The 19,648-nt window shown below is 46.2% G+C and overlaps 2 protein-coding genes across 6 annotated transcripts in view; both read right to left on the reverse strand.

Moving 5' to 3' along the window:
- Positions 1 to 265: 265 nt before the first annotated feature.
- On the reverse strand, positions 266 to 4,814 carry RPL31 (ribosomal protein L31). The gene is made up of 5 exons (XM_068680458.1): positions 4,691 to 4,814; positions 4,228 to 4,344; positions 2,683 to 2,808; positions 852 to 964; positions 266 to 338 (listed from the first exon to the last, which is right to left on the reverse strand). The coding sequence occupies exons 2-5, from the start codon at positions 4,332 to 4,334 to the stop codon at positions 307 to 309; spliced, it is 378 nt and encodes a 125-aa protein (XP_068536559.1). The 5' UTR covers positions 4,335 to 4,344; positions 4,691 to 4,814; the 3' UTR covers positions 266 to 306.
- A 1,995-nt stretch (positions 4,815 to 6,809) lies between these two features.
- Positions 6,810 to 19,648, reverse strand: part of NPAS2 (neuronal PAS domain protein 2) — a 100,279-nt gene continuing 87,440 nt past the window's right edge. For 4 of the 5 annotated variants that reach the window (XM_068680466.1, XM_068680475.1, XM_068680463.1 and 1 more), the window contains 6 exons: positions 18,834 to 18,980; positions 12,671 to 12,865; positions 11,628 to 11,806; positions 10,763 to 10,855; positions 9,332 to 9,518; positions 6,810 to 8,129 (listed from right to left, as the gene is read on the reverse strand). In XM_068680466.1, the coding sequence (XP_068536567.1) occupies positions 7,953 to 8,129; positions 9,332 to 9,518; positions 10,763 to 10,855; positions 11,628 to 11,806; positions 12,671 to 12,865; positions 18,834 to 18,980 (978 nt within the window). In that variant the 3' untranslated portion in view covers positions 6,810 to 7,952. Of the gene's footprint in view, positions 8,279 to 9,331; positions 9,519 to 10,762; positions 10,856 to 11,627; positions 11,807 to 12,670; positions 12,866 to 18,833; positions 18,981 to 19,648 lie in introns of all 5 variants that reach the window. The other variant, XM_068680484.1, reaches the window with a different exon arrangement.

A 19,648-nucleotide genomic window follows, 5' to 3' on the forward strand; every position in this document is an offset into this window, starting at 1 on the left:
GAGATTACATACACAAAGTGCTGTTAAAATACGGGTGTGATGGCTCTCTGTTCCCCCAGGAACAAAGCGCTAGGACTCTGCCCCCCACACATTTATCTTCCATAATACATTCACACGCAGAAGCCCAGTGTTATTAAAAAAATAAAATTGCACCATTACGTACAAGCCCCAGTGACGTGAGGTGTTTGAAGAGCCTCACACCTGTTCAATTCAATGCTTTATTGATGAGGGCTTGAAGAGACCAGGCAACACACAAAAAAAAGACTTAAACTTTCTTTTATCCGTTTTATTTTAATTAAAATGAGTTTAGTTTTCATCCACGTTGACTGTCTGTAGGCCTGCAGAACAAGAAATGGTATCAGTATCTATTCCCAAGACATTTCCCTTTATGCCTATGCAAGTCTTCCCAAGAGAAGTCCCCCAACAGTTTCAAAGCTAGTTTGGTGATTACTTCTGGAAAAACAAACTACACAGGCACAAATGAAAGTTTCCACCTTAAATTATTTTGCAAACAAGATGTTTTTCAGCTGACAAGCAGAAGGTTAAACCAGCTTGAGCTTTCAACATCAGGTGTGCTTCACATAGGTGAACACAAACCTTAAACCACCCTAACAACTACGGTCAGTCTTTCTTATTCTCTCAAAATTATTTGACTGAATTCTCAATTTAGGTTTTAATGCTGATCGGGCTAGCTAGCAGTCCTGTTCTCTGCAGTGAAGTTATCAGGCCAGCTGTTTGGCCCCTTCTGCATGCTTTTCCTCCCAGTTTTGTACTGCAGGAGGAGCTGTCCCACTCCACCAGCTGCTCGCTACAACGTGGTGTGGACAGCACACAACCTTACGAAACCTTACCTTTGAATGTTGTGACTGGTACGTAGGTAACCAGTGTGTACAGCTTGTTTGGGGAATCTTCATCCTCGTTGCGTTTTCTGGACAAACGCACACGGATGCGGTAAGGAACGTTCCTAAAATGAAGATGACATTAATTTTCAATTGATAAAGTACTTTCTTTAGTACTTAAAGAAATTCTTAAAGAATTCCTTAAAGAATTGTGAGCAGGTTAAGAGTTAACTGAGCCTTGAGTAAGATGAATCCACGAATTAGTGGGTGCATGGAGTCAGGAGTGCACCGTCAGTCTACTGCTGATCCGGGAGCTGATCAGGGAGCACAGGAGTGTGGTCAGCCAGCAGCTGCTGCTACCAAGCCTGTGTCAGCTGAACAGAGCTGCTCGGTCGGAAGAGACCTTCAAAGACCAGAGCCTCTTGAACACTGACAGGCACAGGGCATCAACCACACTTCCAGGAAGCCTGTCCCAGAGTTTGACCACCCTCATGGTAGAGGAATTTGCAGTTTATTGCACCCCAAAATGGGGTTTGCCCCCTGGCCCAGGGCACGCTGCCAGCAGCACCCCCAGGGCCCTCTCTGAAGAGCTGCTCCCCAGCCACTCGGCTCCTGTCTGTGCCTGTGCCCAGCGTTCTTTCCTGAACAGAAAATAGGGAGGGGGAAAAACAATCCCACAACTATCCTGAAAGTCTGTGTGCCCTGTCAAGGGTCAAAGTACTGCCCACTCTGTATGCCAGAAGTCAGGGTGAATTTTAGTAAACATTACAGCTCAACCAAGATCGTATTTATTTACAATTGATCATCATTTCTTCCTCACAATGTCTATGAAACCACAACTGAATTGCTGAAATGGTTTTGTGACACCAAGTCACAGCCTCACATCCTCCCCTAACTGCACAAGATGCGATGCTGAGGGCAGGCACCAAGTAATTTGCCTGCACTGTTTCTAGAGTAACCTCCTACCTCAGATGGACTCCAGGCTTGGGACTAGTCTTGCTCCGAGTACCTCACAGAACCTGAGGAAATTCCGCCTTGCTGCTCCTTCTCGGAGCACACTTACAAAATCAGATCTAGCACAGTGTGTTTTTATCCATACATTAAGACTCAGGAACTCGCTCCAATTCACCTCCTTCTTAAATCAAAAGCATTTCTCACAACTCCGCTTGGATCCCTGACCTCCATGCTGGCTGACGCTGTGATTTTGGCCTCTCCCGACCCTCCCAGAGCAAGATGCTCTGCTCTGCATACATCAGCAATTCCGGGTGAGCGAAAACTGCAGTTCAACTCAGTGGGAAGACAGGTGTGATGGCTCCCCGCTCCACAGAATGTACAAAGAAGCCCCAGTTCGCTGCCTCAATGCTGAGCTCTGGTTATGCTGCCACCTGGCTCAGCTGCGACTTCTCTGCGTATGAACCAGAACAGCTTAGCGGGGAGGACAGGGAACAGCAACCCCATTTGGGCCCATCTCCAGCTGTTTTTGAAGGAAGGGTTAGCCACAGTGCACAGCTCCAGGTAAGGACTGTGAGCATGGCACAGGCTAGACCTAGGCATTTGTTTCCTACAAGACGTGGTTTAAAATGAGGGCCTGTGGGTGCTCAGTTCACCACTAACAGCATAAATCTCTGCCAGATTAACTTTGTATTATGGTGTAAGAGGTCCCACTCCTCAAAGTCTTTTCCTAAAACCCTTTGGGTCAACTTAACACGTCACAGCAACTGCTGTGCACACACCCTGTAAGAAAGGAAGCATTTGCAAGGAAAACACATGCACATCAAGAAGGCTGCAGATTCGTCTACCCATTAAAGTTCTCCCTCCAACCCCAAGAGCCGCCGAGACGTACCTTATTCCTTTCGCCCAGACTGCCTTATTCAACCTGGTGTCGATGCGGACGTCAGGAGTTCCCATTTCTTTCATTGCAAATTTGCGGATTTCCTTGAGGGCACGCGGTGCTCGCTTCTTGAAACCCCTAGGACAAACAGGAGGGCCATTTATTGAACCTCAGGGATCTGCCAGCACTGCATGTTTACTGCAGCAGTCAAACACTGATACTCTCTAAGCATACAATTCAAATCATTTTGTTCAGCAACCCTGGCTGCATCGTATTTTGACCAGACGTGGAGGTAGCTGCTCACCTCCAGGTCCATGCCTAACAGAAACCACACACATCTACACAGAATGAGCTTGGTGAAATTTCGTAGCTGCAAGAACTTCCAGATCTTAACTCTTATTTCTAGCACGCTGACACTATCCCTTCTGGCACTACTACTGAAGAGATCAGAGCTTTCACAGAGACTGTAACTAAAAGGCCTAGAAAAAAAGCAGGATGACAATGGTCATACAAACTTGAAGTAAGTTTTATCAGCACAGAAATAAGCAGCACAAAAATAAAACTGATACTATTCTCAGGAACAGCTTCTGTTAAATGGGATTTGATGTTTATTTTCTCCATGTAAGGACTGCACCAGAAACCCCACCACACCTGTATCACAACCGTGGTTTGTCTCGTGCACATTACTGCCAGATTCTGTGAGACTGCCAGTGACAGGGATGGTTACAGCTGCACTGTGACTGTTCTGCTGCATACACCCACCCTGGGACACACGATGAGGGTTAACAAGGCTTCAGGCCCCACAGTGGGTTATACTCAGCATTACTTAGAAAGAACTCGATATTTACTGCTAGCAATCAGGGCTGGGTGCTTCCACATGAGACAAGAACTACACAAAAAATATTTCAACCTTACTGCCTCATGCCTCCCTTATGCAGGAGGGCCTGAGAACAGGAACATCAGCATTAGGATTAGCATGAGGGGCAGTCTGAGTACCAGTGTCTCCCATCCTCACCCACAGTTCTCCAGCAGTCCACTGTCTCACTTCTCTCCTGCTTTGAGTTAATTTCAGCAATTTCAAACTGGTTTGACTTGGATATGGTTTTCTTCCACGTGACTTTACCATACACACATGGAGAGAATCAAAGGGCAGGGCAGTTTCTCACAACCCCTCTCCAGCACTGTGCTGCTGCTACGTGGTCGTACAAGACTCAGCGTGTTGTCAGGGGCAAAGTTACTCTCCTCTCCACAACAGCACCCAAAGCCCAGCCAGTACTGTTCACCTCAACTCACACCCCGATTTACAACTCACACAACCATCTAAGCACAAATCCAAGTATTTGATTACAACAGTATTTAATTTCTAAAACTTACTATAACGGGCTACATTTTAGACTTCAGCTGGGTAGGAATGACAACTCAGGCACAGAGGTGAGTAGCTCTACCTGCAGATTAAGGCCAGGAAACCTCATCCTCTGCAGCTTAAAACGCACTGAGCCCACCTCCAAACGCCGCTTTACACACAGCCCACCTCACCGACAAAACCCCAGCGCTTACACGCCATGGATCCGCTTGTGGATGTTGATGGTGTACTCCCTGGTGACCACCTCGTTGATGGCAGACCGCCCCTTCTTCTTCTCGCCCCCTTTCTTCGCAGGAGCCATTTCAGCGACGCTGAAAAGCAGCCAGGCACACACCCGTCACGACTTTCCCCGGCTCCTTGCTGTCACGCAGCTCCCTCACCCGGTAAATTACCCCGGATCGGGCCCTTAGCGCTTCAGCAGCACCCCGCAGCCCGCCCCCTGTCTCCCTGACAGGCCTGCACCCCCCGGCTAGGCCGCACCCCCCCCCCCCCCCCATCTCCTCGCAGGCCCGATGCGGGCGACCCCCGCCTCCCATCCGTGCCCCCCGGCCCTCCCCACGCCCACAGCCGCCCCCGCCACCATCCCGGCCCCGCGGCTGCCCCCGATGGCTGCGGATGGCGGCGGATGGCGGCGGGCGGCCCCGCGACGCCTCTCACCCTGCCCGGGCGCGGGCCGGAAAGGATGGCGCAGGGCAGGCTGGGAGGCGAGGGCACTTCCGGGTGGCGGCAGGCGCGCACTGCGCAGGCGCCAAAGGGAGGGCGGGAAAGGGGGGGGGGGGGGCGGCCGTTGGCGCCCCGTGAGGCGCCTCAGGGCGGGCGCCCCCCGCCTGCCCCCTGAGGGAGCCTCAGGCAGGGGTCGGGGCTGGTTTTTAGCTGATTTTAAAGAGGTGTTTTGGATATAGGCACTGGGAATCAGGAGGTGTAGCACAAGCATCCCCGCGAATAAAGTGATTCCTCAAAGTTTTTCTTTTTTTCTTCCTGTTTCCTCTGTCATTTCTGCTCAGAGAGAGCAGTCAGGCACTGGGACGGGTTGCCCAGGGGGGTGGTGGAGTCACCGTCCCTGGGGGTGTTCAGGGAAAGGTTGGGCCTGGTGCTTGGGGACATGGGTTAGTGGGTGACAGTGGTGGCAGGGGGGTGGTTGGACCAGGTGGTCTTGGAGGGCGTTTTCAACCCTAATGATTCCATGATCATATTAATGTAGACCCACAAAGTGCTACTGCCATGGGTATTTCCCTCTGAGGTGCTCGGGTGCCTTCGTCATCTCTTGCCTGCATGAACAAATGGACAGATTTCCCTTCCCCTTTCCTAAACTAAGTCTGTACAGAAGTCTGTACAGCATTTGTGAAATTAGTCTCTGCTAAGCTGATGTGTCTGTGCTAAGGTTTGTCTAAAGTTAATGGAAGAGAGAATTTCCTTCAGACATCAAGTGAGAGCACTTTAGGATTTAGTTCTTTAATCTTCATCTGGAGGGGTCACTCTTGCTTCACTGAATGTAAGAACTTAAAGATGCGCCTGCTAGCTCAGGTATCTAAGACAGCTGCCTACAGCTAGTGGCAGAAACACTTTCTTAGAGACCAGATACTCGATCCCCTCATCTTCCTTCAATAAAATAAAGTAAAAGGACTGTATGGACTGAAATACCTGTGTACCAATCAGTGTTACCAGTCAGTCTTACTGTGGAAGCACCAGGGTCATTTTTCCAGCAGGTTTTATGTGGGAGATTTTTTTTTTTTTTTCAAGTTTTTCAGTACTTCGTTTTCTGAAGTGAACCTTTTTATATATATATATATATATATATATATATATATATATTTTTTTTTTTTTTTTTTTTTTTTTTCTGAAAGTTTACTTTCATCATTTCCAGCTCCCAGCCCAATTATCTCCGTTGTTCCTCTACGGCATGGAAACCAGCGCTGTGACATGATCCTTGGTACAGAAGCGTGAGGAGGACAGCACGGTTTGCACTCTCCTCAAGGTTAGGCTGTCTCAGGCAGCTGCAGAATGCCCTGAGGGGCTTCTGGAAGCTATCCCTTCAATCCTGCTGTGACGGATGAACATGTTACCCAGTTATCCACCTTGTGCTCTGTTGGATGTTGCTGCTTCTGCCAGAGAGTCAGCAGAGGGGAAGCAGACTTGTACCTTGGCTGCTCCATTTAGTTGCAGTCAATTTGAATTTAATATGAAAAAGTGCCTGCACAAAGATGCCAAGGTGGGAACTTGGCTCTGTGTGGTGGGGGCACGTGAGCAAATCCAGCAGAGGTGTATCAGAAAACTCAGGACAGCGATGTCTTTAAATTGTGAAGCTGCTGCTTCGTGAACATGGGTCAAAGCCCTGGTATACGTTGGGTCAAACCACTCTAAACTGTCTGTCGTGCCCTATGTTCATCCCAGTCCCAAACTGGCTGGTTGGAAGTACAGAGCTGCCTAAGACCATCAGAGTTTTAAGAGAATGAAAAATAAGCTGTCTGGGTTAGCAGTTTGTTTAATTTCCTAAGCTATCATTCTCATCACCTATGCCATGTCACAGATCCCGTAGGATAATATTTGTTGCTGGTTAATTGGTTGCCAAACACCTTGCAAAGCTGTAGCTCATGCTATAAAATCTAAGGTGAATCACATAGTTGAACAGCCACAGGAAAATGTGTGCAAGTCCTGCAATAAAGCCTTTTGGCTATTTTATTTTATTCTACAAATAAAGACACCGTCCATCATTATATGGAAAAAAAAATAATAGTTTGAGTCGTATATAGCATGAAACAGTAGTACCCTTCACAGAGACATTTCTAATTCATTAGTTTATTACAAAATATCCACTCACAAAAAAGCACAAGCACAATCTTTATACTTGTGAAATGAGTTGATATTTCATATACAAAATAATTTCCACATAATTCCATATAATTTTATTTTATATAGAAATAGGTCATTATTACAACAGCTGTACAATACACTACTTTTTATTTAATAATTACATAAAATCTTTCTTAGAAACATATCAACAGAAAACATACAAAAAAAGCGAAAAGTGCATTTCTTTTTTTTTTTTTCCCCCCAAAGGAAAATTCAATCCTAAATGTTATAATGAAAGAGATATGTAATAGTCTGCAGCATCCCGAGTCAGTGGGCCAAAACACAGTGCATATTTCTCAGAGACTTGCAGTGAGTGAGTTATTTAGCTTGAAGAAGGATCCATCGTGTATTATGGGAGAGTTGCATGATTGTGCTTACAAGTCGAGTTCTTCTTTGCAATCACAATTCATATGTATAAAACAGTCCAGTGTTTTTTTGATTTTTTTTTGTTTTTTAGTCGTGAAGAACAGTTAGGATAAGCTGCATAATACTTTTCAGATTCTAAATCAAGGGTTATGAGCTGTAGACCATCTTCACCAATGACCAGGCTTTCTTCTCCATTGGATGTGCTAATTTGGCCACAAGAATAAGGAAACAAACTTCTCTTTACAGAAAGTGCCTAGGTTTTGTCCTCTGTGCAGTTGTGCAAAATAATAACAATAATCATAATAAAAATAATCTCTTGTTCTCTCCTCAATAGACCTTTGACGCAGTGCTTTTTTCATACACAAAAGAAGAACTGAAACAGTGAAGGCCAAGTACCTCAAGTGTCTGTCAACAGTCTTTTGGAATTGCCAGACAGCTTTCTGAGCAGCACGCCGAGCTCCAACTCCTCCTCCCGTGCACCCGCTGACGGAGGAGCTTGCACAGGACGGTGCTGCTCTGTGCTCTGCTCTGCGCAGAGCGTGCGCTGTGTGCGGCAGTCCGCGCCCTGTGGCATCCTTCTGTCACAGGGCTCTGCAAGAAAGGCTTGTGCAAAAGCCGAAATGGTAAGTAGAGAGTCATTCTCTCCTGCCCCAGGTGCCCATTGGTTAAAGCTAATCGTGCATTGATTGTGCTGGTGGGACTCTTATCGCAGTGGCTGTGGTAAATTTGATGATTCTGATAAGCTATTGCTTCTTCTTGGTCGCTGCTGCTGCTGCTGCTGCTGTGCCTGATGATACCCCATGTTCCCTTGCTGTGGTGAGTAAGATGGCAGGAGCAAAGAATCGGTTTGCTCATTGTGCAAAGGACTTGGTGTTTGCACCTACAGATAAAATAAAAGTCATCGAGTTGTTTCATTCTTTCACGCTAGCGCTCGTCGTCCTCAAGGTACAGCGTGCTTAAAGGTATTACTCCTTCTGCAGGCTTTTGTCTCTGGGGCTGTGTGCTTGGCATGGGGTTAGCCTACCTATGCTAGAAGGAACAGATTTAAATTGCAGCAAAGAAGATTACAATTAGGCATTGAGAAAGGTTTTCTAGTAGGAATGCACTGCCTAGGATTTGCGGGTTATTCTGAAAAGCCTGTTTAAGAACAGGCTGAGCAAATATGGCAGAAATGACAAGGCTAGGTGACAGAAACGAAGCAGAAATAACACAGGGGATCCTAGTGGACCTCACAAGGCCCCTTCTAGCCCTTCCTTTTTGTGAGTTTACAGTAGGGTGCGACATTGCAGTGTTGAAGTCGATGTGAATTTTGCAGATGCTCATCTGGGAATGGTGTCTGCCGTGTTTTTCGTTAATTCTCAGCTATGATAAGGATTTCGTTTTTCAGTGTGATCATTTGAGGTCGATGATACTCTTTCAGTGATTCCAGTGGAGATGTGATCAGGTTTTATAGACTCAGTTCAGCTCCTTCTGAGTTAATAGACACCTCTTTTCCCCCCTTCCCCTTAGCTTTACGTGTACTGAATTAGGTAAAAAAAAAAATCAGTATTTTTATATCTTCAAATCACCTGGTGCTTCCAGGTGATCTGCTCCAATTCATCTTCTTTGCCTTGTGGAGTTGAGGAAGAATGTTAATTTATGGAAGGGATATGGATATCTGATCCCGATCTTATTTTATGTTGGTGCTGGTAATTAAAAATCATCTTTTGACTTGTAAACTAAGCAAATTTTGTACTTAATAAAGAGTACAGAATAAATCCTAAGGCAGCAATTTTCTCCATCTAGAAATACACTTTAAATACATCCAGGATAATCTGATTATGTTTCCAATGTACAGGATTAGTAATTTCCTTTGAAATATTCTGACTGTTCGCACTGCTCCCTTGCTACACGGGAAGGGTACACGACACCCTATCAGTGTCTTGCACATTTCAGTTATCTCTGAAATGGCCATCTCTGCCGCGATCAGGCTCCCGCTGAAACTTACAGCTCGTCAAGGCTCGCAGGCCCCGTTTGCACAGCCCGTTCGCCTTATTATTCTGTGAGCATGTTTTATACATCGTCCTCTTTGTCCTTCCCTACCTGCAGGTAGCGTTGTTGCTGATGCTGTTGGTGCTGGAGTTGCATAGGTGGCAGAGAGGGTGGCTGGGAAGGAGGTGTCGTGGCAAACCCTTGGTTTAACACTGCTTGTCCCATCAGAACGATTGGAGAGCCGTTGCTGGAAGTCTGCACTTCCAAACTTTGAAACATTTGTTGGTTTTGAGAGTATCTGGGGAAGAAAGAAGTAAAACAATCAAGAAAAAATGTGTAGAAACAAAGGTCTTCTCCTAGGATATGGGGTGGGCATCAACTTCATAAATAATTCTAAGCAAAGGCTTCCAGGGCATCGGACCTGCATGCATGAAAACAAGCAGCATTGGCTTAACACCGTACATGAGCTGGACTGGGAGGACAGAATACATCTCACCTCAAAACCCAGACCACATTTTAGATTCATTAGAGATTCTGGTTTATGCATGTCTTCTCTTCAGCCACCAATTCACATCCCAGGCTCATTAAAGCACACGGCCTTTGATTTTGTATTAATAAGCTGAGTTCTGAACTGCAGCAGCTGAGAAGCAGACACACTCCCCGTTCTGCTGCCTGTGCTTCTATACGACTGCCTGTGGGGCTGGTAATCTCCTGCAGGATGGCTAGGGTTGATTACTTTTTAAGCTGCTCGTAGACGTTGCCAAGTACGGTCAGCAGTTCCCATAGCTGTGACCCACATTATAGGACCAGAAGAAGTCTCTAGAAGTCCTCTGGACTGAGGAGTGAGCCAGAAACAAAATACTCAGCTCCGGTTGCTAGCCTGCTTTCGCACAGCCAAACCCAAATATTTGTTGTTTTGTGGAAGGCTGTGGGTAAAACCACAAGGAAGCTACTGCCAACCCAGCCTAATTCTGTTTATCCTGTAAAGGGTGATGAGATCATAGTGTGGTGTGTGTCTGTTAAACAGCTGTTCAAAATTAGGGGTTGGTCAGAAATGCTAAGATTTAGGTACTTAAACAAGCACGTGAGCTCCAAGAAGTGTCCTGTGAGTCAGGCAGAATACGTGAACGGGAGATGTATCTTTGAAATTTGGGCCTCTTTTATTTATCAGCTTAAATGGAGATCTCAACTGCAGATTGGTATGTTTTAAGTTGGAGGTTTTAGCTCAAGGTAATCTTAAGCAGCAGCAGTGATGCTTGAAAAGAAAAGTACTGAATACCTACATTCCTGAGGTAACATACAGAATCAGTTTAATGATGTTCAGACATTATCATTTTGGCATTTCACAATTAAGGACAGTGACAGAAAAAAAAAGATTAAAAAAAAGATTTAAAAAAAAAAAGATGAGGCTGACCCTGACACTAGAAGGCAGGCTCGGCCCAGTAATGCGCTCCTGTTATTTATAACTGCTTGCTAAAATCATCTTGCTAAAAAAGGCCATTTCCCCTCAAAAGCAACTTTGGTGTTTCGGACATCACATACTTAGCCTGGGATCCAGCCATGCTGAGGTCTGAAGGGTGTCTTGCATTACAGGACCCGGGCATCATTGGCTGAATGGGTTGGCTGAGCAACAGTCTTGCACATGGAAGAAAGAAAAAGCGATACTGCTGTGAGAGAAGGACCATACACATGCCATGTTCTGAAAACTGAGAAAGGATCATCTTTTTGGTTCAAAGAATCATCTAGGTTGGAAAAGACCTTCAAGGTCCAACCACCTGCCTAACTACCAAGTTCATTGCTACACCATGTCCCCCAGTGCCATGTCCACACATCTCTCAACTGCCTCCAGGAATGGTGACTCCACCACCTCCGTGGACAGCCTGCTCCAAAGCTTGACCACCCTCTCCATGAAGAAATTCTTCCTGATATCCAATCTCAACCTCCCCTGGAGCAACTTGGTGCTGCTTCCCCGAGTCCTATCACTCGTCTCCTGAGAAAAGAGACCGGCACCCTCCTCGCTACAACCTCTTCAGGTGGCTGTACAGAGCGATGAGGACTCCCCTCCTTTTCTCCAGACTAAATAACCGCAGCTCCCTCAGCCATTCCTTATATGTCCCTTCAGTTGCTCTTCTCTCAGTGCATTCCATCACCGCTACGTCCTTCTGCTAGTGAGGGGCCCAAAACTGAACACGACACCCGAGGTGCGGTGTCACCAGTGCCAAGAACAGAGTGACAATTGCTTCCCTCGTCCTGCTGGCCACACCATTTCTGATGCTGGTGCAGATGCCACCATCCATCTCACCCCCTCCCTCACCCACCCACTGAGGGCAGCCCAAGATGGTGGCAGCCCAAGATGGTGGCAGCCCAAAATGGCGGCCACCCGGGCGCCCTCCATGTCCCGCCCTACCTGAGCTGCTGGTCATGGCTGCAGCCGGCGGCGGGTGGGCCAGGGCCAGGGCCAGGGCCGGGGCCACGGCGGGGTGGTGGGGCTGCAGGGGCCGCAGCGGGGCCAAATGGTGGGGCCGAGGCGCGGAGAGGACGGCCACCACCCGGTGCCAGCTCCGTGCTCCTCACCGCCTTTGGGCCCTGCAAGAGAGCGGGGAGAGGAGGCTTGGGGTGAGGCTTGCTTAGCCCCGCTGTGAAAGCCCCGTGATGGCAATGAACCTTACTAAAGGAAAAGCTGGGGGCTTTTTTTTTTTTTTTTTCCTATTTATCCACTCTCTGTTTTAATAGTCATGCTAATGCGGGTGTGTGGGAGGTTAAATGCTACGCTGAGGGGTCTGAAGCTAATGGCACTGCTACATTCAGAAATAAGAGCTGGGTTTTCTGAGAAGGGAGGCACAACAGGTGGGTGGAGGAGCAAAGACGGGAAATGCCAAGAAGCCTGCAGTAAGACCAAAATCCTCTGCCAAGCCTACCTGATTTCACAGGTCTCAGCTACAAATATGTGAACCCAAACTTTTTTATTTCCCTTTACAGGAGTCTGTATCACCCCCAACCTGGGCATCTCTCACAAATTTCCACGAACCCCAACAGCATGCCACTGCAGCAGGCAGCAGGTTTTATGGCATCTGGTTGGATTTGCAGAGTGAGCAGGGGTGAAGCTCATTTTGTGAGGTCGCACTGCTGGCACTGCTATTGCTGGTTTCCACCATGCTGTCAGGTTTCTTTTGTGATCAACACGAACCATCCACACCTTTTGCATACCTGCCCTGTACTGTTTTAGAGATGGAACAGCTGCTCAGGTAACCCTCTAGCTGAGGTCTTAAAAAAGGGATTTAAGGTAAAGTAAATGCTGTAAGGACACCCTTTATATAGCCTGCCTTTACATAGGAGAATAGGGAAGGAAAGGGAAAGGTGCAGTACCAACATGACTTCACTAGCTTGTTTAGTAACAGCTCAGTGTCTTCTTTCCATATTAAATGCTCCTCTAGTCAAAGAAGTGATTACCTGGCTCGATATCACACTTGCTTCTCTCAGTACTTGCTGGTTTGGTGTTTGCGGAGATGCAATTTGCCCAGGGAGCTGAGGACTGGGGACAAGCTGCTGCTGAGAAATGACCCCTGGCCTCTGCTGTAGCTGCTGTGGCTCTGGCTGCTGGATATTGCTAAAGCTCAGGGACACCGTTGGCTGCTGTAGGAACATCTGGAAAAGAAGGGGGGGACATTTTATTGACATAGCCCACCTGTCACGGATAATGAAGGTTACAGTTAAATCCAAAGATATGTTCTAAAATAAAATCATCACAGCTCGGAATTCACCACACATTTACTGTTAATTGGAAATCACATTTCTTTCCTACATTAACAGTTCTGCTGTCTCTGGTTTCTTTCTTTCTTCTTCTGAAAATGCACTCATTACTCGTGAAATGTGTCCTAAAGGTAAAAGCCCGCTCTCCATGGGGCAGGCGGAGCCCTCGTGAGAGCAGTTGGCTGTACATTCACCGTGTTCTGGGGCATCCCGACCAGAGAGCTGGGAGTAACTCCACGTCTTTTCAATCCTTTCATTTCTCTTTTCAACAAACCAGCCTGCCTTTCAGGCAAGGCTGCTTTTGAATTTGTCTCGGAAAATTCAACACCTTCTGTACAGTTGGGTCACTGAGCGTATTTAATGAGGCCACAGCCAGGCCAGAGTTGACCGTGTTGAATGGCTGTGTCCTTATCACTGAGAAGATGTGTAAACAGACCGTCACTGTCACTTATCTGATTTCCTGTCAGGTAGCTGTCACCTGGTGTTCTTCCTAATCAGGCCGCGCGTTTGACTTGTGCAAAAGAGCCAGCAGCCCCTCTGTTAGTGGTTCTGTAAATGATACGCTCTCCATTCTTGCATCGCAAGAAGAGTCTTTCTTCTTTAAAAGTTGCAGGGCTTTGGAATATTTTTGCTTTTCTAGAGGCTATTTCTTTTAATAGAGCCACACAAAAGAAAAAAGGCATCCTTTAAAACTATTAATTATTAATGCTACAAGCTATCTTTGCAGTATTTCAAACCTATCCTCTTGCCACCAAGGACCGTACAAAGCGACACTTCCCAGGTAGTTGAAGGCATTTTTGGCTCTGGTTCTGATTCCACACCACTTCTACAAGCGTGGAACTCCATTATTTCAAGTGGAGCTACTCAAGGCTTAAATGAAATCAGAATCACAATTATTCTCTTCATTACTCATCCATCAGTCTCATGCCTAGCAGTACAGCTGAGGTACACCCAGTAATTAGTACACCTTTCCGCAACTTATTGCTGTATTAGCAATTCCCTAAACTATCATGTCCCCTGTAATTTCTCTTGGAAGAAAGCTCCATATCTTTCTCTAAAGAACCGGCACAAGGCATTGCTTTTCTCTGCATAAGTATGGGCTGATCCATCATGTTTGTGCTTATATATCTAGCTATTAAAACACAGTTTTTAATTTAATATGATAAATTTGCAGTGAATCTCTGTGTGCCAAGATTTGACTCAGAATTGAGTTACAGACAAAGCTCGCGTTAATCAGTTACATTAATCAGCTGAGAGAGGTGGGCAATTAATGAAAATGTTAATGGACCTAAAGCAACGTCTTGTTTCAGGTGCTGTAGGCTAACTACACCTCAAAGATGTCTGATAGAAATAAATGGGTCAAGTAACAGAGCTGTGCCTGCTTGCAGTAGGTCTGAAACTAGCTCTGAGTGTTTTCTTTTAAAAACAGTGCTCACAGAGTTTGGAGCCATTACATTTCAGAAAGACAGATGGTCTTGCAACTTCTGCCAAGTAAATAGGTCTTATTATGAATAAATCAAAGGCAGAAGTTATGAAAATTCATTTTCTTGTTTATTTTCTGTATATAGAAGCTAAGTTTTGAACATGTTCGGTAAATGAACCTGATTAGCTCTAGCAATGAAATTGGTCTCCATTGATATGAAATGTTTAATGCAAAATTCAGAATAGGTAAAGCAAGTGGTGTGCTTCAGAAATGTCATGTGGGATGTGAGCCCACCGTTTCTGGAAGATCAGCACAAAGTAAGACCTGAAGGAGCAATATCTTAAGCGTCCTCCCTGTACAAGGCACACAGTGCTGGTGAAATACCAAATTCGTCCAATGCAAACCCAACATCCATCAGTGCAAATGTTGGGCAGGGTGGGAACCTGCAGCAAATGACTTACTCTGCAGGGAGCTGCCTGCGTGCATGCCTTACTTTGAGGCAAAGGCCAAGTAGATTATTCTTGAAAGAAAGCAGAGCAACCTACTTTGCAATTACCAGCGTGTGCCACTGGGTAGGAAAAAGCATGGCTAATGGTTGGCAGCTAGCACGCTGTAAATTTACAACCAAGTTTATCACGGTAAACCAATTTCTTTTATTCATGTGTTCGTACCCTGAGAGACCTACGTGTGTTTCATATCTAGGGACGCTCTCCATGGCGTTGTAATGGCCAAAGCAGCATTATTACTGTCAGAACACAAATGTGGGGGAAAAACAAGCTCAGGGCAGGAAGCAGTGGTGCCATTTAACCCGTGTCCCCGCAGAACTGGAAGACTCAAGATGCCTAATCAAGAAAAGAGTTAACCTAAGAGAGGATCGAAGTGGGGAGTTGCTACCTGCAAGTAATCCCGAAAGCAAGAACGTACTTCATTTGTACAAAACAGTGTTTTTTCATTATGTGTCTCTTTCGTGACAGTCCTGCCTGAATTCCTCCGAAGCACTAAAATGCTGCAGCTTTAAATAGCAACAGAAACCCCATAATAAAGAAAAAAAAAATAAATCTTTCTCAGTCTGAGCAAATCCAAGCAGATAAATTAGCAGCCCCCTAACTGCACTGCCGGTAACGGCACATCTCACGGCTGATTTTGTGGATGGCAAGGCCAGCAAGGCATCTTATAAATATTTTTTTAATTGGCCAGATTGTTAAGATCCACAGCAAAGCTGTGAGGGAGGGAAGGGGCCCTCTGACACGGCTGCCCCCTCATCCCGAGATAGACGGTCCCTGCAGCTAATGGGTGAATCGCATTGGCAAGACATGGTGGGGGAGACAGCTCTTTGACTCTTCCTGCTCCTTGGGCAATCAGGCGGTGATAACCTTCAGGCTCATCGTTAGAGAAGGGAAGACCCCTTCTGTAAAATGCCAGCACTGGGAACCTGAGGTTCACGGACTTTGAAGGGAGACGGGTTTATGAATCATGGGTGGCTGCGGATGGTCTCGTTTGCAGTTCTCGCAAGCTGGTCAGGCTCAGCTCTTCTTTCTGCTCTCCTCTCCATCCGCAATTCATTAGCTAGACTGCTCAAATCTGGCACAGGCACGGCATCCTTCAGACTTCTGAGGTTACTCTTGCTGCTGCCGCCCTTAATGCTTTCGTTTGTCAGGGAAAGCAGTACCAGAGATTTAATGGGGTTTTGAACACTCTTCTTCAGGGCCCCCAGCCCTCCTGCTAGCTCGGTCTTTCATCACGCAAGGCTCTTGGAAACAGTGACAAATGCAGACGACTGTGCTCAACACCCGTCCGGTTGGGAAAGCGTTTCTTGGTGCACTACAGTTTTGAAGACCTCTGAAGGAAATGGAAATGGGGCTCAACTCTCCGCAGAGCTACCTGTACACTTCTGTGTGGAAGGGAGGGAGCCGGGGAGGGGGGAAGATATGCTAATAAATGAGCTAACGAGGGAAAAGGAGAGAAGGCTTCCCCCTTTGCAGCCAGCACACGGCACTCCCCCGTGCTTACAACCCGCACAGCCCCATTCTCTACGCGGAATATTAAAGGGAACAAAAAATTGCTCAATAGTAAGGCTCTTCTGTTTGCCACTCTGCTTTGTAGCCTTGATAATAGACGCAGATCGATGTCTGCAGACACCCAGCTCCTTGAATGATGAAATCTGCTCAGCAAAGCATGCGGTTAGATTTCTGATTTAACAGTTTACTCCTAACCTCTTGCGAGTCACAAAAGTGCTACATGTGAAAATGTGAGGCTTTATTTCAAATTGCCTCTAGCCAAGTAAGACAAAGCTAATTCCTGGTCTCACTCCTTCTCTGTAATGGCACTGTAATTTCTGGTTTTCTTTTCTTTATTTTTTTTTTTTTTTTTTTCTTAATCTAGAGAAAGCGGGAGAAGGAAAAGGCCTCGCTCCAAGTCAGTGTGACTGCTTACAGCTCACTGCTTCATGTGGTTGTTCTGGGGGGGCTGAAAGGCACTTGGACAACAGACAGTGATCCTCCCCATCCAGCTTTGCCCCCTCAGGCTGATAGGCAGTCCCCAAGTTTCTGAGCTGCCCTCCGGCCCCCCTGCATTTGCAGGGAAATGGTCAGTACTGACATCAAGCGATCTTGCGGTGCCCTGAAAATATATTCTCCTTGGTCCAACCTGGCACAGTCCTTGTGGGGGAGCAGATCACCCAAATAATGATCCAAATGATCCAAATCCCAGAGCTACAAAGCAGCAGGGGGTAGGCAGTGCAGCGCCCACCATTTACCCACTGGGCCTCTTGTCTCTGCTTGGGCTCCCCATGAGCACGGCTGAGGATCTGTCCCATGGTCTTTGGGTTATAAAATGCATATGGAAGATGACTATATAAAAATAAAATCCCTTTCCCACATATAGGAATGTGCTGGGACTTTCTATTTTTGCCTGAAGTATTTAAAAAAAAAGGGGGGGGGGGGTTGGGTGGATCAGTGTATTTGAACGCTGAAGACTTCACCAGGAGAGAGCAATGGCTTTTGCCCAATTAAAAGGAGAAGAAGTGAGAATATCACGTCTCTTGGTATTCATAATAACAATAATAGCTTTCAGACACATACCACGATTCTGAACTGAAGGGCAGTTAATTGCAGACTTTCCCTTCCCGTTATTCAGAGGCAGTGCAGAACCGATAGAAGAAATACACCGAAATTAAACCTGGCCTACCTATAGGTTTATATGGTACCAGGAGCAGGGAGTCCTGGCTTTGGGACCCACCACTGCTGTGCTGTCTTATAGCAGTGCGTACGCAGCAACTTGGGTGGAAAAGTTTCAAATTTGGCTTCACTGATCCCTTAATTGCCTAAGAGTACAATCCAAATTTGTTTTAATATGTGAACTGTGTGTTCACCGACGTCGATGATGGGTGAGATTCTGTTTCTGTGGAAGTCGGGAACAAAATTCCCACTGGCCTCAGCAGGCCCCAGGTTTTCATCCTGTGCTTAAAATGTTCTTTGAGATACTCATTTATGTGACAGAGCTTGTCTTCTACAAAATCTTGTTAGTACAATGCTCACAGTGGGTCCCCAATGCAACATTTCTGGCAAGGGTCATTTAACCCGGTATTTATAGTTACATTATGAGGAACAGAGCAGTAATCACCCAGCTTTTAGAAAACTTCCATAAAGCTGGATCATTTCTCCATTTGTCATTAAATGAAACCTGAGATGTGCTAAATTGCACTCACTGTTACTCATGGGGTGCGGTAGACATCAGGGGCAGTACAAAGCACGGTGCAGAAGGTATCAAAGACACAAGAACAGGAGCCTCAGGCGGCTTCACCCTAAAGGCTTGAGCTGGTCCTGTGAAGAACAAATTCAGGCACCTCCCAGGTGTAAACAAATGAACAAAGGTTTGAGCAGAGGTTTGTTGCCTTTTTTTTTTTTCTTCTTTTTTTAAACATGACAAGGGAATTCATCTCCTGTGCTGAGTGTCTAGGCCTGGAAAACAGGGAGCGAATGATCTAAAAGGGATGAGCACTTGGGGAGTGCCTGAAGGAGGGCTGTTGGCTAAGGGAGAGCTGGACAGACGTGATACTGAGCATCAGCGATGGCACCACCAAGCACGCAGTGAACGGATGGAAGCTAATGAACTGGAGAGTCATAATCAGTGCTGAGTCCAAATGTGAAGACCGTTCCATTGCAGCTGCTCAGTCTGAAGACTTGGTAGACAAAGCATTAAAATACTGCTGTAAATGACCCAAATTCTTCTCACCCCCACAAGGCTGAGATATTTCTTCCTTCTCTTATTCCAAAATGCTCTTAATCTTGATGTTTGCTACTCAAGAGGCTTCCAGAGGACAGCATCCCCATTCAGATGAGCCAGATTTCTCATCTCCTGGACCCTGGAGCTAATTTTAAGATGCCAGCCCTATCAAGTGCCTCATGAGAAGATGCTCTGCCCCTCCCAGCAGTAACCCACCTGCACGCTGGAGTCCTGGACCAGGCAGAGCTGCTCCTGTATCTTCTGCAGCTCCTCCTGCTGCCAGCGGATGTTGGCCTGCAGGATCCGCGTTCGCTGCTCTAGCTGGTCCTTGATGGTCTGGAACATGCTAAACTGTGCCGAGAACTGAAAGAAAAAGGGGATAAATCAGTCATTATAATAGAAGCAGGCCTCGGTATGACATTATTTTGAAAGAAGTTATTGGTTTCTTGATTGTAAAGCACAGTGAAAGGAATAAAGTACGTGTTTGTAATATAGTAATGTCTAGGCAGAGATAAATCTTTTCTATTTCCAATTTTACGCACATATATTAAATTGCCTCAGTTATAGTGATCTCCTTACAACTGACCCTGTTCAGTTAGAGAATTACCAGAATGCCTGTTCTTGAGAGTATGCTGCTTTAAAATATCAAGAGCATCTTAACTGGGTGGCAAATGAGAGCATTATTATTATTAGTGTGTAGTTTGGAGCCCTTAGCATTGCAGAGCTGCATATTCCAAGTGTGTTTTACCAACACTTTCCTTGCTCCTCACAGAAATAGCAGTGCTGCGATGGTTTATTCCGCCGATTACTTACTACGTGATCACGCAACAGCTGACCACAGTAAATATTTTCTACATTTCTGCAACTGAATAGTGGCCAGGGTACAAGAAATACTCGTTAAGCTATTTTTATACATGACATAAAATAAATAGCCAAGCTCAGTGGGAGAAAGGCTATTCTAAATAATAATACAAAATGGAGATCGCTAATAAGGGTCAAGAAGAAAGTGCAGCTGCCAGTAGCAGCAATGC

This window comes from Anas acuta, chromosome 1, assembly GCF_963932015.1.
Source record: "Anas acuta chromosome 1, bAnaAcu1.1, whole genome shotgun sequence".
NCBI lineage: Eukaryota > Metazoa > Chordata > Aves > Anseriformes > Anatidae > Anas > Anas acuta.

Bases quoted from the DNA above. Each gene is read 5' to 3' on its own strand.
- RPL31 (XM_068680458.1), bottom strand. From the start codon at position 4,334: ATGGCTCCTGCGAAGAAAGGGGGCGAGAAGAAGAAGGGGCGGTCTGCC. The intron at 965-2,682 runs GTACGTCTCGGC...TCTTCATTTTAG, and splicing joins GTCTGGGCGAAAGGAATAAG to GAACGTTCCTTACCGCATCC. The intron at 339-851 runs GTAAGGTTTCGT...CTTGTTCTGCAG, and splicing joins ACCAGTCACAACATTCAAAG to GCCTACAGACAGTCAACGTG.